Genomic DNA, 24,436 nt, shown 5'->3' with positions numbered 1-24,436 from the left:
ACCAGTTCAGTCAAGCCCTATGATAGGGATAGCCAACCTGGTGACATTTCGGTGCTTATGACTCAAATTCCCATCAGTCCCAACATAGCAAATGGTCAGGGATGATGGGTGCTGTAGGTTACATTCACACCACACATTAAAAGCACTCTTATACCACTTTAACAATCATGGATTTCCCCAAAGAATCCTTGGAATTGTGGTTTGTTAAGGGTGCTTAGAGTTGTTAGGCCATCCCTCAAAGAGTTAGAATTCCTTAACAAACGACAGTTCCCAGGGTTGTTGTTTTTTTTTTGGGGGGGAGCCATGACTCTTCAAGTGAACAGTGCTTTAACTGGTGTGGGTGTTACAGTGGTCCACAAATCTGGACGGCACCAGGCTGGCCTCTCTGCCTTATGAAATGGACCAATTGCAGAGGCTGCTAAGCAGGAAAGTTCTTTTCCAGTATAGGACAGAAAATTATTGATTCTAAATCACTGTAACTTCATTTATTGATAAAAGTTTGAGACTCAGTTCAGAACTCCAGACATGATGTATAGGTTGCAACTGAGAATTCAGAAAATTCCTACTTTTATTTTCGTATGATGAATGAGATATCTCTGCATCAACCCACCCTCTTTTTTCATTCCAGTAAGTTCTTCATTATCCCAGAATAAGCTCCTGTGGAATTCCTGTAAAAAATTCTTTCACCCCTCAAGATTGTATTCAATGGATATTTTGTCATAGTTTGAAAAAAAGCTAGATTTGTCCAATTATAGCTTTATAGCCTACACCCAAACACACTTATAATTTTATTGGCATCCTAAGAAATTGTCGACAGAATCTTGAGGCAGCTCTGTGAGGTAATGAGGTACCCAGGCTTGTGGAAGGTCAGAAACAGTCTGTCTTCTCCATCAAAATACATTATTATTATTATTATTATTATTATTATTATTATTATTATTATTATTATTATTATTTCTACACTGCCCTTCATTCAAAGATCACAGGGCGGTTTACAATATAAAAACACAAACCAGCTTCCGGTTTTCTGTCATGGCCGTTGGCTGCTTTCCCAGAACACTGGACCCCAATCATTCAGGTTTTCAGGGTTAATATGGGGGTAATTGGCCCTGCCGATCCCCCCAAGGGTAGGGGGGGACTGGCTGTCACCCGCAGTTCGTCCAATAACTGCTGCTCGCTACAGAATGCGGGGGCAGGGATGCTGGGTGCAAGCACTGCATGAGTTGGCAACTCTCCAAAGTCATCGCCATGAGCGGGAGATCCCTGTTTCCTAAAATCATTAAAATTCGGACTAAGACAGGCGTGTTCTGGAAAGGAGATAAAAAAGACCTGCTAAACAAAACAATCACTGGATGCCAAGGTGTGGACTTTCATCACTGCGCTTTGATTTAAGAGGGGTGAGCGACTTTCTCTTTTATTTCTCATTTGCTACTTTGGTGAACCTCACCAAGAAAGAATTAATTACTCAAAAGAAATGTGGGAGGAAGTGTTAAATCAATTTGATATTTGGCTGCGTAGCCATCTGCGGAGAGCCCCAAGGCAAAAATAAAGATTTGATAAGAAGAAGGCTCAGGTTGAGAAATATGGCAGTGACTGTGGTGGTTGTGATGCAGAAGGAAAATAAATGAACTCCCCTTAGGGAAGCAAAAGACATTCAATGGACTGGGAATATCTCACGCAAAAACTGCATTTTGCCTGCATGGACTATCTTTATACTTGGATGAATTTGTGAAGGTGAATTTGTGATTTGTGGCTCGCTCCCCTCCAGGGCCCAGGGGGAGCTGGCTTGGATCCCAGAGGAACAACAATCAACAAATAATTACTGAAACTGTGAGATACAGCCTGCGGCATTGTTTTTCTACGGAAAATTTGTATTTCGAGCAACAACTGGTTAAAAGACCTGGAAGGTCGCTGTGCCATAAATCTTACTAATTAAAGAAGAGTTGGAAGAGTGCTCAGAGCATTGGAAAACAAAGATAAAACTGGGATGAAGGAAGGGTCAATTGGGATGACTATGCTTAAATCATTTAAAGAAGAACAACACAGGGGAAATGCTTCGCATTCGAACAGACTTATGAATCGCGATAGAATCACACCAGTGATTGGAAGAAGATGTTAAGATCGGAATGGTGAAACTGGGGGAAATACAAGAGAGACGAACGTAGGAACAACTGAAAGAGACTTTCTCTAGACATCCAGAATATGGGAAGCTCCCTTGAATTTTTTATTTTTTATTTTGGATGTATAATTCACATTATGGTATGATGTGGCAAGATTTGATTTGATTTGTTACCAACTGGAATATTATTAATTGAAAATTAATAAAAATTATTTACAAATATATATATATACCACAAAAATGCATAACAAAGTAACAAGCAGAAGAAAGTAGCAAATGGTGAATGGATAAATTTGAGCAAAATCAGGTTCTTTTTCTTTCAAAGAAATGAGGGAAACTCTGATAATTTGAAGATGGAAGGGAAATGATCAAGGACGGTGGTATTTGTCCAAACTAAATGTAGGGTGTGTATTACCCATTTAATGCATAAGGCTCTGTAAGAAGCATTAAGTTTCAAAATTTGCATAAGGTTCTGTGGGTGAAGGAGACAGGAGGCTGGAATTTGTAACAGATGTTTCCCTGCCACTGCCCAAGAGCACCAGATCATGTCTGCAGCCACTTTTATCTAAGTATCTCTAAAGAGTGTGGGATACCATCAGGTTACCTGACAAAATTTTCAACTGAGCAGGGAGTGTTAGCGCCATCTCTGGAGAACTGGGACCATCTCTATACATCCAAGAAAACTGAAGGATGTGAAGATCAGCTGGAAAGCTCTTGGCTGCTTGGATGTGACCTACAGTGGCAGGAATCCTACAATAACAGCTGGCTGTAAACCTTAGTTGCTACAAAGGCTGAGGCTTGGAGTAAAATATATAATGATTCCCTCTTCCTCTCCGGACTAAATAGCATTCGTGGTGGTTTGCTTATTTATAGTTTTTCTCTTCATTGTTGATACCGCAACCCTCCCTGGAATGCAAGTTTTATTTAAAAATATCAGAACAAGGGAGGATGGAAGAAATTGAAATATAAATGGAATTTAACAAAATTGGAACTGTGTGTGTGAGAGAAAGGAACTGAGAGGGAAGGGGGTGAGAAGAGCAAAATCCACCCTAACCTCCATTATCCACAAAGGAATGTGTTCGATATGAAGAATGCTGTTATTATAGTGAGGCTGCTATTGGAATTATATTGGAAAATCAATAAAAATATTTTTTAAAATAAAAAGTATATCATTTGATATCAACCCTGCAAAACTGGTAGCGGGGGGGGGGGGGGAGTTGAAAATAAAAGGAAAGCAAAATATATCCCCTCCCTAATTTGAGCCAAAAGTAAACTATCAACTCAGGTTTTTGCTGATATTATTAGAAATATTGTTAAGAACATAACCTCATTTTCTTTGTTTTAGAGTAAATTAAACTTGATAATAATAATAATAATAATAATAATAATAATAATAATAATAACAATAATTTGTTATTAATACCCCGTCCATCTGGCTGGGTTTCCCCAGCCACTCTGGGTGGCTTCCAACAAAATATTAAAATACAATAGTCTGTTAAACATTAAAAGCTTCCCTAAACAGGGCTGCCTTCAGATGTCTTCTAAAATGTGTGAGTTCACATTTCTTTTCTAAAGTGTGTGAATACAGCATAAGGCACTTTAGAACTCAGGGCCTGAACCATATTTTACTCTTCTTTTTAAACCCAACCCATTTTGGTGCTATGCATCTCACAGCATCTGTATTGCAAATGTACAAGGGACAAATCAGAAAGAGCAGACCACATGAGCTTCTCACCCTATATTTTGATGACGAACTATGAACTGATGTTGACACACCCTAAATTTGGTATTGTAAATGTAGGTTGGTTTTACATTTAATCAGCTCTGTCTCTTAACTTGAACAGGAAATAGTGGAGCCTCTCTACAAATGATGTATGCTTCTGTTATCACTGAGAAAAAAAATCTTAGCCATGCCAGCCTCTTGGCCTTTTTGCATCCTGATATATCCATTCAGTGCAACATAGGAGATCATTTTTCGGAATTTATGGCTCGGATTCCCACAACCTGAAACTTACAAGGAGTCTGAAAAGAAACAGGGGCAGTCTGCCATTCCTATAGTTGGCCCTTGGGGAAAACTCCACATGCAAGGAGCATCCCAAGCCAAGGGGAGAGCACACAGATTTGAAGTGTCCATGCTCTAGGAAGGCTTATGGCAGCACTGGAAGAGGGATTGTGATGAGGGAATGGGCAGGAGGGCCAAGTTGCCTATGTGTTGACAACTGTTAACAGACCAATCATGCAGCAAGCTTCAACAAGAGTCTTTTCCAGGAGAAGGGAATGAGCTGTGCTTTCTGCAAAAAGAGGTAAAAGAAAGAAAGCACTATGGCTCCCTAAAGAAACTTACGTGAAGGCAAACGCCACCAATGCTCCACTGACCACAATGAAATCCAGGATGTTCCACAGGTCCCGGAAATAAGCGCCTCGATGAAGGATCAGTCCTAAGTCAATCATCTGAAGAATTAACCAAAGCAAAGAAACACAGGGTTCTTGAGGCACTATGCATGGCTTTGATTACTATAATTTTGAGATCCCCAGTCCCCTGGTGTCAATTACTATTGTTTCCATAATTCCACTCTAATGACGGAGGTCAGTCTTGCTGGGCTCATTTTACAAAGTAGGAGATCAAGGCAAAAAAAAAAAAAAAAGGAACTGACTTGCATGAAAATGAAGATGCTAAGAACAGACCAGAGGTGCTGCTCTAGTATTCATGGGCAATGCAGAAAATAGCAAACAAAGGATACTTCATGCCCAGTTCAAAGACTAAATCTGGTTTTTATGAATCTTGAGAGCTGTGCTGGCACAACACAGTCTGAAACACTGATTGTTTTTCTGGATGTGTTGTACACACAATTTCCTCCATGACATAATCTCTCCCCACATGTTTAATGGTGCTGCTGTCACAGGAATCCTGACTGGGCAGAGATGGGATCTATGCAATACTGGAGTTATCAAACCCCACATCACAGAATCCAGAGTGTATGAAAACATTCTGCAGCACACATACTGCTGCTTGTAGGCAAATCTTTCACTATGCCACTCTGTAAAGCATGCTTTAAATTCAGAGCCACTTCAAATGCTACAGTAAAAAGACATATAGCCTAGCATTTTTACTATGTACCAACCACACATTTTCTGTAATGTTAAAAGAGAAAAAATATATGCAGTCATGTGGGAAGCATGCACCTGGGAGCCTCAGAAGTGAATGCAGAGTGAGACCTTTCCCTTCTTGAACCCATTAAGCAGCTCACAAAGAACTGCTGAATGAAAAACAACTAATGCCTGGAAAAGCTCTTGCAGCCGAATGGAACATAGGAATCTGCCTTATATTGGATCTGACCATTGATCTATCTTGCTCAGTGTTATTGATAATGACTAACAAGGTTTCAGTAACTCACAGTCCTGTCTGGAAACACCAGGGACTGGATTTGGAGCATGCAATGCATGAGCTATGGCCCTTTCTCAGCTACAGCCTTCCCCTGTATGATTCTAACCATGTTTACTCAAATAATTCCCATTGATTTTCAGCGAGACTTAGGGCTTATCCACACTTCCAATTGCCCTGCTGCTTTCTCCCAGGGAAACTTGTGATTTAGCACTGAATCATAAATCAGGCTTTCCATGGATAGCTGTTTGTTTCGATTTAGCGCTAAAGCATGGGTTTTCCAGGGGAAAGTGGAAGGGCAAAGGCAAAACCACTCTGACCTGTGCCTAGAAAGCATGGGGTGAGTGGAAAACCGCTCTGACCCATGCTTTATATTGGCATGGGACAAGTGGAAGAGGATGAATTGTGGTGGAAGTTAACCTATAAGGTGCTATGGTGTCATCTAGTGGTCCTCAGTCACAACTACAAGCAAATCCTCTGGCTTGAGAAGGAATATACAGAAATGGGAAGCCAGAAGGGGGAAAAGTATGCTTAGGGCTGTCAACCAAATGAAATATATTCCCCTCAGTAAGAGACCTGGGAGTTACGATAAGGGCATGGAGCAACCATTATGTCAGCAAACATGAAAGACAGTTGTAATAGACAGGTGAGTGGGAGAACAATTGACAGCAGGGGGATGTGATGGAATGCTAGCTAGAGTCAGAATGAATGACAGGTCTAGCAGTGTCCGTTGTGAATGGCAGCTGAAAGAGTGTGAGGAGTTGAGTAAAAATGCGGGAGGGAATTAGGTGTGTGAGTGTTAGAGAGGGAATGAATGAACGAACGAATAAACAAACGAAGGTATAGGTAATAATACTAGGATAGTTCTAAAAGAGAGGGATTTTAACCATTATGCCTGGTCAGGATAGAAAAAAACTTATTTTTTATTCTTTATAAATTTACTAATTGTTCTGATACATTAAATACTTTTTTGTAATTATTTTGTCATTTTTCATACAGAATGGTTGACACAAGTACATACAAAATGCAGTTAAGAATGATGAGTGTAACAAATAGATATAGAAATAAAAAATGAGAATACAGAGGGGAGGGGAAATTTAATTAATGAAGGTGCTCTGGTCTGGGTGGATTCTAGGAATACCTCATTTTAGGAATAGTTAATAGTATCTCATGCTACCTATTTGCACAAACCAGCTTTTAGTCCAGATTTTGCTCTGTCTTAGCACTCAACTGAGCAGATCTTAGTTCCCAAGTGAAGTGAAAAAAGCCTGTCACACAATCAATCCGCAGTAGCCTCAAGAGAAGCCAGCAGTGTGAACTACGGCACACTTTAGCTTGTAAAGCTGCAGCATGAAAACACAATATTCCTCACTATAATAACCACATTTGGGGAATAATGCCTTGCTTTCTTAGGCGCAGTTAAGTGCCCTCAAGGAAATATGCTAGCACATTTGAAATTTTTGTAACTTTCTAGGAGGACACTTCACACAAATGGCTTCCAGGGTGAAAAGGTTTCAGTTTGGCTCTGCTTTCAAGTGGCTAACATATTATACAGTGGTAATTCGGGTTACAAACTTAATTAGTTTAGGAGGTCCGTTCTTAACCTGAAACCATTCTTAACCTGAGGTACCACTTTAGCTAATGGGGCCTCCTGCTGCCGCCGTGCGATTTCTGTTCTCATCCTGGGGCAAAGTTCTTAACCCGAGGTACTACTTCTGGGTTAGCAGAGTTTGTAACACGAAGTGTTTGTAACCTGAGGTGTTTGTAACCCGAGGTATATGAATTAGGCCCTAGATATCTGTCAGTGTCACCATGTCTGTACATTTCCTCACCAGTGAATCTAAACTTGTGTGCGTCTGTCTTAAGTGTTCAGTCAAGCCCCAGCAGAGATCTGCTCTAGGCTGTCTCTTGTTTTTCTTACAATTCTGGTCATGGGGGCAATTGTTATTGTGACTGCAGCATGCAGGAAGGGAAGGTTTATCCTTTCCCTTCCTAGCCACAACCTTCTCCCGAAAACTGCCCCCCTCCCCTGCTACGATGCTTTTATACTATGCTTTATAACTGTAGTGGGGACATTTTTTGCAGGGAGGGAGTTGTAGGTATGGAGGAAAGGGATAGATTTCCTCTCTGTGCATGGTGCGATCACATTAACAATCCACCCCTAGGGCTATAATTAATTTAAGACAAAGAGATGTAGCTGCACACCACACAATAATCATAGCATGTAGTTTAACTCTTAATTTGCTAGGGTTGCTGAAGAATTAGAGTGCTGGCTGTACAGGAGGCAGAGTGGCAGAGTTTAGTTTCTGAAAGCTCTGGTTTGAGGCACACATACCCTTACTTGTTCATAACTGTGTCCATGTACAACTGTTGTTGTTTTTTTCTGAGGGTAAGAATGGTTTGGAAGTATTCAAATCCATATTGTATTTTGACAGAGTAGTTAATCGTAACTGCTTAGAGATTTTTGAAATATTAAGCAGTATATTCATTATAAGAAAGAAAGAAAGAGAATATCTTATTTCTGGAATTTTCACTCGACCTGGGCAAGCTAAGAAAGATATGTGTGCCTGTTGGACTACTAAATGGGAAAGGAGGTGTGAAAAGGCTCTTTTGAGCGATTCCCCCAAGGGACATTTGTTTCTCATGCTCCCCAAATACTGATTCACAAACCTTCAGCCCAGCTCTACTTCTGCCCTGCAGCTTCAAGTTCTCTGTTCCAAACACTACCAAAATGTCATGAGATCACAGGCTCAAGCCCAGTTCCCCAATTACTAACCTTAACAACCATTTCAAAGGTGAAGACACCTGTGAAGACATAGTCAAAGTAACGGAGAACCTAAAGGGAGAAATGACATAAAGGAATTAAAAATATAGTTCAGGTCTCACCACATCTCTGAAGTCATAAATCCTAACCAAACTCGTGACCAAGGCAGACCTTGGCTTCCATTTTGTCTCTAAACACAATCTAGTCAGCAGCATGCAGGAGATAAGGTTCAAAGCAACAAATGACAGATTAAAGACTATTATATTATCTAGAATCAATAAAGTAATCCATACTGCATTCTGGTCACTTCTCCATCTTTTATGAGATACTACAGCCTTACTGATCTGTAATGAGGGTCAGAATTTCGAATTGTGTTTTACTCTACTACCACCTTATGGAGTTCCTATTGTAACCATTGTTATCTGTGGAAGATGCTAACGGAAACATAAAAAGCATCTGCATGTGTAACTTCCTATCTCCATGGGAGTTAAAGCTGTCCTTTGGCTTCTGATGTTGCTATTAGAAAAGGGCTGATTTATAGGGGCATATAGTTAGAGTAGCAAAAACAAGGTTCTGTGATTACATGCATAAACGTTTTATAGCTTATAAAAATAGCAACTGGTGGGCTAATGATTTGGAATTTGACATACACGATTTACCTGATGAGCTCTACAAAAGTGCCACATTTACACTGATCCCATACAACATATTGGAAAAACAAAAACAATAAACGCTAACAACAAACAAAACAACTCTCCCACCCCCTAAACATCAGATAAAAAAACAAAAACTCAACACTAACACATCCCTCCATGGCCCAAAGATCATTCATATTAACTAGGCTGTATTTTGTTTTTGTTTAATCTCCCCACTCTGCCCAGAAACCTTGTGGCAAGGCCAGTTGATGTAAATCAATATGTGTGGGGGAGGTGTCCTCCAGTGATAGTTCAGTATCTCTCCTCCATTTTTAGGGAGCAGCAGCAAAAGCAGAGCAAAAATTTGCCTCCTCTGCAGTTGTCCTGGCCGTTTACTCCAATCCTGCTGTTGAGGAGGGAGCAGCCATTTTGCATTAGGCCACCACCCTGGCAGCAGCCATTTTGTGACTGGTGCCCTCAACACCTTCACAAAATTCTAACTATGTCTCCAGATGCAAAGAACTTGATGACCACTGGATTAAACAAGCGTCATGTGTTTCACAAGATTACAAACCCTCCAAGTATCCCTATTTTCCAGGGACATCCCTGATTTAGAGAAGCTGTCCCGGTTTCTGATTTGTTCCTGGAATGTCCCACTTTTCCTTAGGATATCCCTATTTTCACTGGAGGGTATGGAGTTATCCAACCCCCGAGCCATCTGAAGGCAATCCTGTATAGGTATTTTTTTTTTTAATGTTTAATTATTATTTTTATATATGTTGGAAGCTGCCCAGAGTGTCTGGGGCAACCCAGTAGGATGTGTGGGGTACAAATGGTAAAATCATCATTATGGAATGGGACGTCCCTATTTTTATCGGAGAAATGTTGGAGGGTATGAGATTACACTGCCACAGTTGCTATCTATAGGAGAGAAAGAGCGTGGGGATGAGTTTTCTGATGGAGAGGAAACATGTGGCTCGGGAATCAATTGAACAGGAATTTATTGGAGAGGAATGGGGACAGGGGTCTCTTGGTGGTCATTTTGTGACTAGGCAGGCTCAGCTATGGCAGCCATGTTGTGCTGTTATTGATACAGGCTCCAAAATGTTGTTTTTGCTGAGAATTGGATTTTTTTTTGGTGAATAGCCAGCAATAGTAAAAAATATTTTTAAATATATATGGAGCTGTTTACCACAGAGGTCAAGCATGTCCAGCACTGTTCTCATGTGGGGGAGGGGCGGCAGTTAAGTGACAACTGAAGCAATATGGAGGTAATTTCTGAGGCCTTAGGGAGTTAGTTTGCCAGAAGGTAGGGAAGTAAAACAATGAGGTATACTGTAAGCCTGTGCAAGATCACTCAGAACAGCAAATCTTTCTAAACGTAGAAGAGGCACATCTATCCTGTTAAGTTGTGGGTGAACATATCAGATGACACAGTGATTCTTCAGACAGCTCTTGTTTATTCACAGGCCAGAACAGAACTGAACCTGAAGGGTTCAGCCAACCTGCTTATAGAGAGCTCAACTACAAAGCAACAGTAACAACTTTCTGTAACTATCTAATCAGTGAACGTCACTTTCAATTCCTTATTTGCATATGCGGACCTGAGTGAAAACTACGGTATCTACAGTATCCCCCTGCTGGCCCAGGGTGAGAACTTCAGTATATAACATATCCATTTGCACACATTGCATAGTTAAAGATAAATATGGGTGTGGGTGGGAGAGAGAGAGTGTGTGTGTGTTTAACAGATCCTGAAAGAGTAGGAGCATAGACTATCCTGAGGGCAGCATGCCCCTGTCAATTGGTTTGTAAGTTCGACAGATCCAGGTCAGATTTTTCTATGATAGCCTACTGAACATAATGGTACCTAAAGTCTTCATTTTCTTTCTTTTTTACTTTGAAAATAAGATGCCATGTGGTTAGCAGTTTAAAATTGTCAGGCTCTAGACCAAGCTTTGTAACACTGCGAGTTGCATTTCAGTTTGCTAAATACCGGTACTGTACAGTCTTCATAACAGGCTGCAGTGAGGTGTAAAGTTCAGAGTATGAATGAAAGTGCATAATGGAGAATTGCCAATTATATCCAACAATTAATAGTTACAAAACAACTACTTTTATGTTTAGCAGACTCCAGTATTTTAATACATTTTCTTTTTAAAAACCTGTGAAATTAAATCATAAAACCTGCTGGTTTAAGATTAGAGTTAGGGCTGGCTCGTGTTGACTCAAGCTCTGCAAAGCTGGGAAACTGGAAGCTAAGGCTGATGCCTTAACAGATGAACCTCATGATCAGGAATGATGTTGTGCGATGTACAAATTGCGCTTGCTTACAACTTATTCCCCATGCACATACACTTTTCCTTGGTCATTCAGGCCCAAATCCATATGGGGAGTTTGGAATTCCTGTGAACAGCAAAGATGCCTCATGCTGTCCTGTGGTGCCTTATGAAGCAACTGAATTCCCTCTTCCAGAACACAACTGCTTTGCTTCAGATTGCACCCTCTGAATATCACTTTGCAACAGAAAATATGCGTGGACTAAAATTTGTAAGCTCCCTTATCTAACGATATTCTCTGTAAGTTCCCATGAGAGCTTTTTTAGAGGGGAAGAGGCACTGGCCTACATATGCACTGAAATATAAATAATTAAGAAACCCGTTCCTTTTCTTGTTGCCTCTTTAAAATCTATGAAACAGCTGGATTATTTCCAAAACTTGCTTTACTGTTTTTGGTATAATCTTCCGTTGTAATGGTGCTAGGAAAGAGGTCTGCACACCCCATGCCCCAAGTCATTGGTAGCAGTACTGTACCAGTCTCACCCCTAGTGCATCAGAGGATTCCCCACTCTGCTACTCTTTAATCCATCCTGCTAGCTATGATATAAGCCACAAACTGACATGAGTCCTCTAGCAATACATTAAGTAAGGGCCATAGGCTTCATAAGGCAACACAGGACAAGGACAACATCTTAACTCTGATCTTAAACTAGCAGGGGTTTTTTAAATCACTGAATATTTGCCTATATGTAAAGCTTTTTTTTCAATTTTGTGCAGGAAAATTCCTTTTCAGAATAGGAGCCACAAACAAAAATAAGCCAAAATTGTTTTGGTATCCACATTAGACAGTCTGAAAGAAAAGGGGGAAATCACCAGGGTGCATGGAGATGCCATGTAGTCAATAAACTGCAGAGGTCACAGCTCATTAAACACAGGAAATGGGAATAAAAACAAAATTCAACCATTAAGATATGTCCAAATCATGTTAATACCTCCCTTGACATGCCCTTTAACAGGTTTTACTCTTTGCTGGCCTTCACTTCTGCCAGTTACACGCTATCTTACTGGGTATTAATAGTCCCAAATGTACATAGTTCAGTCTGTTCCTGGTCCATATCAATTTTTGTTTGTTTTCATCCATATCTGTTGACACATCTTTTGACCTGTTTCCACATTAATCAGTGATCTTTGAATCCACACTAGAAGTTGTATTTAAATACATAGTGGTATGGTATTCAACTAAGTTTTACTCAAGAGTAGACCCCCTGAAATTAATAGACATAACAGTCATGCTTATTTTATTTTAATGGGTCTACTTTGAGTAAAACTTATTTTATGTCAAAATTACACGTTTATATGTACTTTACTCTAAAATGAACATTGTAATGCATTTTGGTGCATCATTGAGCCAAGAGCTACATTGCACTATTTGGAAAAGTGTGAAATTGTTTCAGTCCACACATTAGGCCTGCAGGTATGTATCAGGTCAGTTTGCACCAGAATGTACAGAAACTGAACTCCTTTAGCACCCAAAGATGTATGACACTGGTGCTGGATGCCCACCCTGGGCCAGGTTATTCTTATGTTCAGCTAGCATAAAGCTGGGGGGGGGGGTGTCCTTTGGTTATTGGGATGTATTCTGTTGATTTTATCCTCATCCCAGCACAAAGGTTTCTTATTACTGCATGAAACAGAGAAGCCCAGTAGAGGCCCTCCCTCCTGCCCATCCCTAGTGGAGATGCTGCTCTAATTATTTCACTCATTTTTCCGTAGGGATATCTCATGGGACCTGTCCAGTGAAGCTCTTGAAAAAGAAAGTGCAGTGTAAGCTGGTAGCAGAGCCAGGCTGTGATTTATCTCTTTCTCTCCCTTTATACCACTACACCTCCCTCCTAACCTATTTAAATCCCAGCTGCTTTTCTCAGAAAGTCAGATACTGGAAGAGGGATTTTTGCTTTTCACATATAATATTATAAGATCAGTAGTGTTAATAACAATCCCACCCCAAATATAATTTTTTTACAATATTCTCAAAGGACTGGCTAATACCAGACATAAGGCTTCTATATGCATGGCAATTTCCCGATATGAAAATCACCTCAGTGTAGAAAAAACTGTACACCATCACGTGCAACCAACTCACATGTGTCTATTTGGCTGCATGCACACATTGAAATAGACATCTGAACCCTTGTGTGATATGAGGATATACAAGATTTTGCCTACAAAGAGCAATATCCATGTAGAAAAATCATTAATGTATGAAGCTGTCCATAAGGTCTTGGAAAACATAAGGCAAAGGTGGCCCCTTCCGGCTTCTCCCTCAACATAAGAACTTCGGCACCCCAAGCCTCTTCCTCCCCTCCTTGCGTTTCACCCCTCTGCGCAATCTGGGCAACGGAACTGGCGTGCGTCCCTCCTGGCCAGCTCTCCACTGGAGGTGTGGCTTTTCCCACCGCTGGAAGAGGAACTGCTCCTCAGGCGTTTTGGAGGCTCTCTGTATTCTAACGGCCCCCCTGCCTCCCTCCCCTGTTCCAATGGCAGTCCCCTGACAGGTTTCTCTCTCAAAGGCCCATCGCCAACATTTCACTCACTGGGGCCAGTGAATTATGAATTTGACAGCTGACATGACACTGGTAAGTCACCCTAGTATGGTTGTCTATCAGATTATCTCAATCAGTTAGAAAGCGGCAGGAAGGACAGAAAATAAGCAAGATGCACCTAAGTTCCAGTACGATCTTGAGCTCTAGTTCCCATTCCTTCCTTCCAAGCTCTATCCATATTCAGTCAAAGTTTGGAATGTATGGTAAAGTGATCACAAAGCCATGCAATCATATGCTGAGTTCTACGTAGCTCTACTGAAAACCATACTAATTGGATCATAGGTTCGGACAGTTAGTACAGCTCCTAGGTGGTCACCAATCCCAGATGTAGACAGAACATGCAGCAGGCTAATACAATATAGATCTTACAAGGGCACTGGTATGAGGTGCTATATAGCTGAGGACCATCTGACATCTCTACACATACCAAGAACTCCCATATAAAATGTGGAATTAAGGGAGCAACAGTAGGTAGGCAACCCAGTCAGATGAGCAGGGTACAAATAATAAAATTCGTATTTCTATTACTAAAGGAGGAGAGACAGAGCTGCAGGTTGGACCAGCAGAGATGTGGAAGGTACTTATGCTAACTGACCAGGAGTTCCTTTTATTCCAGCAGACCTCCCTGGTTTACTTTTTGATGGAACTCCTGTACAGCAGCCTCCCAAATGCCCTTACTGGGTCACTGTCCAGCTTTGCTCCTGGCCAGTCTCATCAAACTAGACCACGGTGAGGAATCACACACACTTCCATTCAGGCAAGAAAGAGGAACCACGGTTCAAGCACACATACCAGCCAGGCAAAAGCATTTGAGGAGGGAGTGTAGCCAGTGAGTGGGGAGGCCTACAGAGTGGGCATGGCCTAGGGAGGGTCCCAAAGGCCAACTACAGAGGCCTGGAGGACCACATTCAGCCCCAAGCTTGAGATTCCCTGCTCATGAACTCGATTTTGTAGCAAACCATGGCTACAACATCCAATGATAAGGAGAATACTTGTTTCTATAGCAAGATGTCTCACTGCCTTGAGACATTTCGATCAGGCCATAGTCGTACCCATCAAGGCTAACTAAGAGACATAGTCTTCCCCAGCTAAACAGTGGGCCTTCAAGAGCTGGCCACATATCTATTTTGGTATCCTATGATTCATCTTCAAAGTCAGAGGAGAGCAGGAGCTGCAATGGAGATTTACAGATAAAAGTAAAGGAACGCAGGAAGGACTTACATTGTTACGGGGAGCACTTGGCTGCACAGGATCTTCAGCAGCCAAAGCAATGCTGCTCATGGCAATCACCATCAGGATGCAGATTTCAAAGTAGCGCAGGTTGACAATGTAATGACAGAGCCGCCGAAACCTAGTACCAATGGGCAAAAACATATTCTGTGGAAGGTGTCACAAGTGCTGAGCAAATGGCTACATTTCTCCTACTGAATTAGATAAAATATTTATTTTGGAGCTGAGTGAGAATTACTCGGAGTATATATTTTTTAGAACATTTCCCACTGTATTTTTTATTGCTGGAAAAAGACCACTTTCTCCCCCAGAGAAATTCAGTGAAAAATAGTGATGCCCATTTCACTGCCACTCAAGTTCTCCACAAGCTGGAGTGGAGACTTTTGAGAGGGCACTTGTCTTCAGCTCTGATTTATTTATTTATTTATATTTTGAAAATAGTCAAAGCCACCAATATATATTAGGTTCTGGTGCATTAAGCCAACCTTAATATCTCTGAGCCTAGTTGTGGATCAGTCTCATGAATCCAGCCAGCATGATCCTTCTCATTCTCTGCCCGTGTTCACAAAAATTGACATATTCAACCTAAATCAGAGCCCCAAAGACTCAGTCTCTGCAAATAAGCAGTCCTCCTTCATCCTCTGAATGAATCCTCTGCATAATCCAGCCAAGTATCCAATTTTCACACACTCTAACCATTTGTGAACTATGGTATCAGGTTCCCAGCTATCTTTCAGTCCATAATGGAGCAATACTTACGGGTTAGTGGTTGAGAGAATGAACATAGAGCTGTATGGTGGCATAGGCTTGGGTCCCTCCCCTCCATCATCTTCTTCTTCCTCCTCCTTTTTTTCTTCCTCCTTCTTGGGCAGAGGTTCAGGGTTGGCATTTTTATTGACTGGTGAACAGGTGGAGAAAAATAAAAGTGATCAGTCTTGATATGTTCCCTCTCTCAGTCCTCCCAGTACCGTTTTAGCAAAAGTGGATCCAGTCAGTTCTGCATATGCAGAAACTTATGGTGAGTAGTCTTTTGGGGGAGTTGGGGAGCAAGTTAAGGACAAATATGGAGACCAGGATGTTGGATACTCTACACATAGAAACAGGTTTTGGTTTTGTTTTTTTACTGGTGCACTGCATATGCCTACAGAAAACACGAAGTGTACAAAGTAGATATTGACATCCAATTCTGGGATGCAAAAATATCTGCACAAAGGTTTGCAGGACTCAGACAGATGCATGACAACTTGTGTATGGAAATGCTCCAACACAGTCAGAAAGACAAAGCCTCTTGAACCATAGCACACACCGACCTGGACAATATGTATAGCATGCCAGCAGTATCCCCAATATTTTATTCTTTTATTTACTCAATTTACCATGTCATAAATATTTAAGATAATTTACAACTAAAAGCCCTTGATATATACAGATGCAACAGATTAAAAAAAAAATCTTTCCCAGGTGTAAAGTGTGTACATTCTGCTCTGTGCAATGAAGTCCTCAGCAATTCAGAATATGGTGGCTTGTCATACTTATCATGTAACAGTTGCTGTAGTCTTAGTTTCCTCTGACAGGTTTATATACACTCAGCATACATAGGCGCCGACTCCATGGGGCCTGAGGGGGCCCGAGCCCCCTCAAAAATTCGTTTGGGGGGGCTCTGCCCCCCCAATAATTCAAGAAAATTATTAGGCACCTTGCCAAAAACCGCGCAGGGGACTCCGGCGCGCGCCTCCCAAAGTGACCGGGAGCTCCTGAGAAGGGGCGGGCAGGTCGGTCAGTCAGAGGAAGACCCCCAGTGGCGGGACTTTAGAAAGGAATGGAGCCGCGGGGCCGAGGAACGGCGTATTCGTCGCCGGCGAGGGACCGGGGTGAGGGGAGAATGGAGGGGACGGGAGTTCCCGCCGCCGGAGCGGGGCTTTTTTTCTGGGTTCGGCTAAGGTGACGTTGGTAGGAGGGGGTGGCCGCCTCCCGGCGCGAAGCCTGGGGAGGGCAGGCCGGTTCTTGCATGCAAAAGCACCACTGCCACCCTGCCGCCAGTATGGACCCCGGTATGGGCCCCCCCAATATTTTTTATAAGTCGGCGCCCCTGTCAGCATAAAAGAGACAACAAATCTTCAGGATATCCAAGGCAACACAGATACAGACACACAGAAATTCAGCAGCACATGCAGATGCATGTCAGTGCAACTGTGACAGGAACAGAGCCAACTCACACTCAGAACATCAGTCCACTTACATAGCCATTGGGCTAGACACAAACATAACCTGGAGGTGCTACTGGAAGGAATTTTTTTTATTTTGACTATGGCAGACCAACACGGCTACCTATCTACTACTATAACCTGGAGTAACATAGCTGATGGCACAGCCATTACACTAATACAAGAAAATAGGTAGAACTAACCACAAACACCATTATGTGAGTGTTCTACAAATTCATTTTGTCTCTTTTATTGCCTGTGATGGTTACTTCCTCCTGCCTTCCACACAAGCAAAACAAAGCCTTCTCTATCCTTTCCTCTCATGAAATTCCATCCAACTTGCATCTCAAACATGTGCCTATAATTCTTCTGCCTCATATCCATGTAGTCTGGCTCTAGCCCTACAGACACAGTGCACCCAGTGCTCACCTTGCATGATAGCGTTGTTGATTGGTGGTGGAAAGGTGGGTGGGATTTCCACCACAGTGTGCTCTGTTTTCTTGGCAGTTTTGGGTGGATTGTTCTGGGTGGTGGGATTAGTGACAATGAGGCTGTTCTCTGGGTTTTTAGGGGGTCCAGGGCTGGATGGATTGCCAGGATTATTGGGAGTCCGGCGACTGGTAGAGTTCTGAGAGTTGGGGAGTGGTTGGTCCAAGGGAACAGGTGGGTTTGGGGGCAGGTGGCTTGGTGTGGAATTTGAGTGGCTGCCTCCTTTGGTAGGATTCTGAGGGTGGCTGATGGGATGTTGGTTTGAGGTCTCATTGGTTGCCAGCTTATTGTTCTTCATGTTGTCAATATCCTCAGCCACTGGGGGCTCCAAACGCCCCATATCCTGTTGGATTGGCCGTGTGGTGGATAGGTTTGGTCCAGGTGGAAGGCCAGAGCCTTGGTTCTCTCTGTATAATTAAAAAGAAAAAGTTTGATCACAGGTTGAAACGTTTATATCAATGGGTCACTGAAATGCAACTAGCACAATAGCAAGTGGGGTTTGAAACTGCCTGCTCATGTGACAATTGCTTCATTCTAGCACAAGCATTACCTACACTCTCCACTTCTAAAGCTGCATCATCATTACCCACATGACATTGCCTTAACCCACCAGAGCCAGACTATCTTCCTATGTGCACATAATGCAGCTGTATTAGTCAAATTGTCTATCATTTCAGCTATTAATCTTACCCCAGCTTAACTGCCTTCAGTCCAGCTTCAACCAAGTTCCCTGGTGGCTATTGGCTCCATACAGCAATAGGCCAGCAGGATGGCAGGTTTAGCAAAAGAGCCTTGCTTATTTTGACCATATCCACACATATACTAAACTAAACTTTCTTTCCAGAGGGGCAGATGACCTACTCACTAATAATTTCCTCACTAGATAGCCTTGTGGGTTCTGAGCTGGTCTTGCTTCAGCAACATGAGCATCTGAATGTGAGGTTCCTAACTGTATACTGTTCTCAAACAGCCTAGTAATATTTAAAGGCAAATTGGTGTTCTGAGGGGAATGGGTGCTATGAGGGAACCAGGCTCCATTGCTTCTGAGGAGTCTCCTTTCTATCCCTACTTACTTCCTGCGCCGGTGCCGTCGCTCCTTGCCATCAGCTTCATAGGTGGACTGTGCAGTATGTCGGTGCCGTCGGCGCCTTTCTCCATCAGGCTGCTCCCCATCCACATCACCGCGTGCAGGCCTGCTCCCTTCACGATGCCGAGGCCTGCGCTCAGCTTTGCTTGTCTCCTCCCCCCCTCCCTCATCTGGTGCCCGGCGGTGAGGCCGATGCCGCCGGTGCTCCCGGTCACCATCGCCTGTACGCGGTGACCCACTTCGGCTCTCTTTGCTGCCTCGGTGCCGGCGGTGGGGGTCCAAGGCCTTGATTCGCTGTGAGTCACAGTCACCACGGTAACCACGCTCAAGGATGGCATTGTGCTCCTTGCTAGAATAGTCAATCTCATGGTATCCACTTTCCTGGTTGAAATCAATTTCCTTGCTGCTGCTCCGTGGGCGTCGTGGCTCCATGCTCCCTGAGTCAGGGCGCTCATATATGTGGGGGTCTCGGGGGTGCTCATGGTAGCGAGGTGGCTTTCTCAGGAACTCTTCAGGCCGCTGCTGTCCAAAGTGGGGGTCCAAGGGTGGCTCACTGGGACGTGTCTTGTTGGTGTTGTTATTTCGATTCTCCTGAGGATCTACCACTAGTGGCCGGTCTAGGTGGGTTTTCATATCTGGTCGCATTTGGCGGGCAAATGTGACCTTCCAGCGATCCTCAGGGTCCAGTTCATTGTATAGTGCCTCCCGGCTTGCCAACAAGTTTTGCTTCCGCATCTCACTTGTCCGTTGCTCCCACACTGATTTAGCGCCCTTCTGGTTCTTTTGCTGCTCCTTCCTGAAGACAAAACAGAAACAGTTTCTTGAAATGCACCCTTAGCTTCAGCACTCCTGCCTAAACCAAGACCATCTCACGCCACATCCTCAAGGACGCCAATTTTCCTGCTCTGGTTCTGACTTTCTGGTGTTCCTATTAAATCAATCTGTATCCAGCCAATTAATCATTCCTTTCAGATGTGGTCAGGCTATGCCTGCAGAGCATAATGCAATCCAAAGAACTGTGAAGTTGCAAAAGATCCTAGAGTAAAACTCTCCACTTATACGTGCTGTTGGCAATGCTGGAAGCAGCATGGAAGCCCAAAGGAAGAATTTGGTTTACATGCTGCTTCTGGCATGGACAGGAATGAATGTTGCACATTAATCCAGATGTGTGCAGACATGACTTGGCCCAGCTGCTGACACTAAAGCTCTTCTTCCTGATTCAGCAAACGACAGGTTAAAACAGAACAGCAACTGTGGCTGAACATCTTTCCTAGCACTTGCTTTGGCCATTTACTCTTCCCTAGCTATTCTATCACCACCACAGGTGCCATATTGATTCCTCTCTAGGAAATGTTGGAAGGTCAGGTTGGACTTAGGCAGCTATTCATTATTCATACAGACTTTACTCCTACTACTTTTACTTGCAAAAACCCCTATTAGAAGATGCACAAACTAGAGTAATTTGGGTCACAGTTTGTATTCCTGCCTCATCTCTCTTTATAGTGTTCTCTTTGGACATGCAAGAAGCCAGCACTTTCTGATAGAAGGCTAAGGGCTGGTGAGGGCCAACTTCTCCTTCCATAAACAAGTGTTCCTCACAGTTTACAGGACCCAAACTGTTCCTACTCGCCCCCCAGTGGGAACCTTTTACTGAGATCCGGAGCTACATGTAAGCCTGCCCTGCTTTGCATTTGTGAGAAAGAAACCTGGGGCTGAGGTAAATCAAGACAACACTTACGCTGCTATTGACATGTTGGCTGCAGACAGAGGGCTCACTTCTGCTACTTCCTTTGCCTTCTGGAGGGCAAGTTTCTGGCTGGCAGCTTCTTCTTCTTCTTGCTCATCCTGTGAAGCCCATACATTAGAGTTGAGTTGCCACTGCCCTGAGGTTTAGTGCCCATATCTATGTGTCTGAGCAGGGGAGGGGGGCACTTACATGTTCATGAGGAAATGCCAGTGCCACTAAGCTAACCGTAACAGCTGCTTTCACAACTGTCCTGTGATTCCTTTCCCAATCACAGAAAGGGCTGAATTGCCTCTTTCATGACAGAAATGTGATTCCAACAGAGCAAGGATGGCAAACCTGTGGCCCTCCAGGTGTTGTTGAATTAACTGCTCCCATCATGCCTAGCCATTGGCTGTGCTGGCTGGGAGGCTAATGGGAATTTGAGTCCACAATATCTGGAGGGCCACTGATTAGCTACCCTGGCAGTAACAGGACAGAGCCAGTGTCCTGTTCATGAAAGAAAGAGGTTCAAAATATAATTTTAGGCATAATTACACAAGAGTTAGGATGCATCCAGACATCTGTAGGAAGAAGGATCAGCTAGCACCAGGTTTTAACACAATTAGTCATTGGTTTAGACTATCACCTGTGCCAACCCTTGGACTGACAGAAATCAGAAAATGAAGCAGAGGGAAGCCATTCACCTACACAATCCTGTTTTCAGTATACAGGAAACCCAGCCCTGTAATCACCCCATTCAATAAGCATGTCTCCCCATAGCCCCAGTTTTCCCAGTGGTGGAGAAGTGATCCCACCTTGGTGAGCTCCTGAGCGTTGGCAAGATTATCCACTGCGATAGCCAAGAATACATTGAGCAAAGTGTCTGAATGTTGAGAGTCAAGGCAAAACCAAAAGCAGTTCTAGTTTCATTTTCACTTGACTACCTGAAGAGTTGTCAAATGCTTGGTTTCCCTTGCAGGGTTTCCCCAAAATGGTTACCCAGACTGCAGAGTTAACAGAATTAGTCACCCACACCTAATGCCTATTTCAGCACCAGAGGTTCATCTTATTCCACAACTCCCTTCGGAAGGAGTGTCCCAAATGAGTGTAATTTCAAGATTTATAAAGGGGACCTTTTATTTTAGCATGTAAAGTACTGACTTTACCATTTCTCGGTCCCAGTACTGACAGACTGGAATTTCTCCATTATTTTAAACAGAAGGAAACAAGTTCAACTGAGGATGTATTTCCCCAACCATGCAACACATTCAACAGTAAAGATGGAAGAACCACCAAAGAATCCTCGTTCCCAGACATCTCCTGCTTTTATAACCAGTAGTTATTGCCTCAGAGTTCATAATCTAGTCCCATAAACATTTGAGAACTATATATTTCTCAACAAAGGATACAGTTACCAAACAAAGTCAGTACAATGAAATAGAATGAGAACATCATTCCTTTATCGACACCGCCCTGAGCTTGGATACCATCATACATTACTTCGTTCCAGTCTTCACCAGTCAAGATCTGAAATATGCAATATATAACTAGAAATTCCAGATGAAATTGATAGATTCCTCAGCTGAGTCAATGGTAGTATTGGAAAGGGAATTCATTATTGATCAAACAGGGTCAGAACTTAAATAGAAGATTCTGAAGAGGTTTTTAATGTAACCTACTACTTTCTAATGTAAGTGTTTTATTCTGTGTTATGATGCTGAATAGTGCTCTGTTTCACTAGTTTCTTCTATTTGAAATGTTTTTATCTACCACACTTCTAGAATGGTTTTTCAACAGAACTCAAGGCAATTAAATAAATCAAGACATGCAATATTCAAATTAATTCAGCGGCACAAACTAAAAGGAATGCAGGAAGGAACAATTGGTCACTTGCTTCTTGTTTATAGAAAAAAAAGTAAAAGAGTGGCAAGAATTCTCAGGTTTAACACAAAGATATTCTAATGATGCAAACCTACATACAATTATCCAAGATATATTTCTATGAATAATCCTGATTACTCCAATGCACATACAAAAACAAAAGAACACAAAGAGTGGCAATAAATACACTTCTGAAAGTATGAGCACCCCAATCCTAAGGGGCTGATTCAGCAGTTCTACAACCCAAGTTTCTAAAATTCAACTATCACCCCAACTCCAGGCTGCCAGATTTTGTGACATTTTTGTTGCTACATCACTATCCAATTTAATGTGAATAATAATCTATGACAACTAAGAGAAGAGAAGAACTGGTGCTATGTGGACTTTTTGGACATATCAACACATAATCCCAGCTCAGGGGTCACCCTACATGAGACTCATTCTAGGGACAGAAAGACAAACAGGACAGGGAATGCAGCCTCCTTCCCATTCCCCCTGCATACCTGAAATACTGTCATTATTGCTGCTGGGAAAGTGTCAAAGTTGGTCGGAGGGGTTCCATCGTCAAAATTGAACCTGAGCAAGAGAAACACCAATCCAACAGAAACAGAGATGTTAGTTACAGATCCTAAGGTACTTCAGCTCTTTCCATCTTAGTCAGCTCGCATCCAAATCCTGGCTTTATCTGCTAAAGGAACTGCAGATACCACAGAAATGTGGGAAGTTGTGTGAATCTTGATAGTGTGTGTGTGTGTGTGTGTGTGTGTGTGTGTGTGTGTGTGTGTAGAGAGAGAGAAAGAGAGAGAGAGACATCACAGACTCTCCAAGTCTAGCAAAAACATTGTAGCTGTGGGCAGAGATGAGTATCTAGCATCAGGGTCCCTAGAAGAAACTGGAGAGGAACCCTAGCTTATTGATTCCCTATTTGATTTCTCCATTCTAAAGCTGATCAAAAGCAGGAGCTTTCTAGAAAGACCGTAGAGATTCTGGCTATGTGTGTATGTGCATGCATGGATGTGTGGAATACTTCTATATTACTACAGATATGAGTATCTGCGTACTCCAGCTCTTCCTATTACCAAAATGAGTTGTGATGAGTTAGTGTGATGCCCAAGTGGAACAATGCCCAAGACTTGGGATGGGTTCAGACACCACAATCCTCATCTGATAGACCATAGTTTATGCAAGCTGTAGCAAGCTTTGTGCCTGTGCTTTCCCCATTCCCCCTTGGGTATTAGTGCTTACAGCCTGGCTTGTTAAACCACAGTTTCTTGTGACATGTGAACCAGTCAACTGTGGTTTAAGCACTGCCTACAAAGTAGGCTATGAAATCAGGATCTGATATCATGAGTGACATCATGAAAAAAGGTAGTTTAACAAGTCAGGATATTAACATCAAAGAGGATACAGAAAGCAGGGAGGCAAGGGGCAGGAGGGAATGTGCAGGTACAAACCTTAACCATGGTTTCAAAGGCCATTATTGTGACATCCGAACAGGGCCCAAGTATTCACTCTAAGGATGTTGTAGGAAATGTCAACCCCCCCAGCTTTTCCCATTACTCACTGGCCCCCAAAGAGTTGCATTCCCAAAAGGGCAAAGACGACTATGAACAGGAAGAGGAGGAAAAGGAGGCTGATGATGGACTTCATGGAGTTCAGCAGAGATACGACTAGGTTTCGTAGGGAAGCCCAGTACCTGTCAAGAGAATCCACATGTGAGCTAGCAGGGAAATCTGTCTTCTAGGGCCACACATCATAAAGCAAACATTCATTCCAGGGGTCACATGATAGAAAGGATATTTCCACTCAGGCCTGGTGAAGGCTGTCAGGATGCAAGATCATAATTTAGCTAGCTTCAGCTGCTACAAACAATATATGTGTAATCCACAATAATTAATACAAAATAACATTTTCTGCATATTGTTGGTAATTTGGATATGTCGACGACCTGCAACTGCAACTCTTGATAAGATAGAGGTTTTGTCTTGTTTTGTTTTACTACTGAACCACTTGTTCTGACCTGTTTTGGGTACTGGC

The 24,436-nt window shown here is 42.6% G+C and overlaps 1 protein-coding gene across 5 annotated transcripts in view; it reads right to left on the bottom strand.

Annotated features, from left to right (window-relative positions):
- The window catches only part of CACNA1A (calcium voltage-gated channel subunit alpha1 A), a 265,156-nt gene that overhangs the window by 88,975 nt on the left and 151,745 nt on the right, over window positions 1–24,436 (bottom strand). For all 5 annotated transcript variants that reach the window (XM_083489607.1, XM_083489608.1, XM_083489605.1 and 2 more), the window contains 11 exons: window positions 23,964–24,095; window positions 22,903–22,975; window positions 21,928–22,045; window positions 21,334–21,401; window positions 20,531–20,637; window positions 18,779–19,588; window positions 17,646–18,112; window positions 15,772–15,910; window positions 15,004–15,133; window positions 8,278–8,337; window positions 4,464–4,570 (listed from right to left, as the gene is read on the bottom strand). In XM_083489607.1, coding sequence (XP_083345733.1) covers window positions 4,464–4,570; window positions 8,278–8,337; window positions 15,004–15,133; window positions 15,772–15,910; window positions 17,646–18,112; window positions 18,779–19,588; window positions 20,531–20,637; window positions 21,334–21,401; window positions 21,928–22,045; window positions 22,903–22,975; window positions 23,964–24,095 — 2,211 coding nt within the window. The remainder of the gene's footprint in view (window positions 1–4,463; window positions 4,571–8,277; window positions 8,338–15,003; window positions 15,134–15,771; window positions 15,911–17,645; window positions 18,113–18,778; window positions 19,589–20,530; window positions 20,638–21,333; window positions 21,402–21,927; window positions 22,046–22,902; window positions 22,976–23,963; window positions 24,096–24,436) is intronic.

The sequence above is a fragment of the Podarcis liolepis genome, assembly GCF_965112155.1.
Source record: "Podarcis liolepis genome assembly, chromosome: 2".
NCBI classification, from domain to species: domain Eukaryota; kingdom Metazoa; phylum Chordata; class Lepidosauria; order Squamata; family Lacertidae; genus Podarcis; species Podarcis liolepis.
The sequence above is the reverse complement of the archived record's forward strand: the minus strand, read 5'-3'. Positions and strand labels throughout refer to the sequence as shown.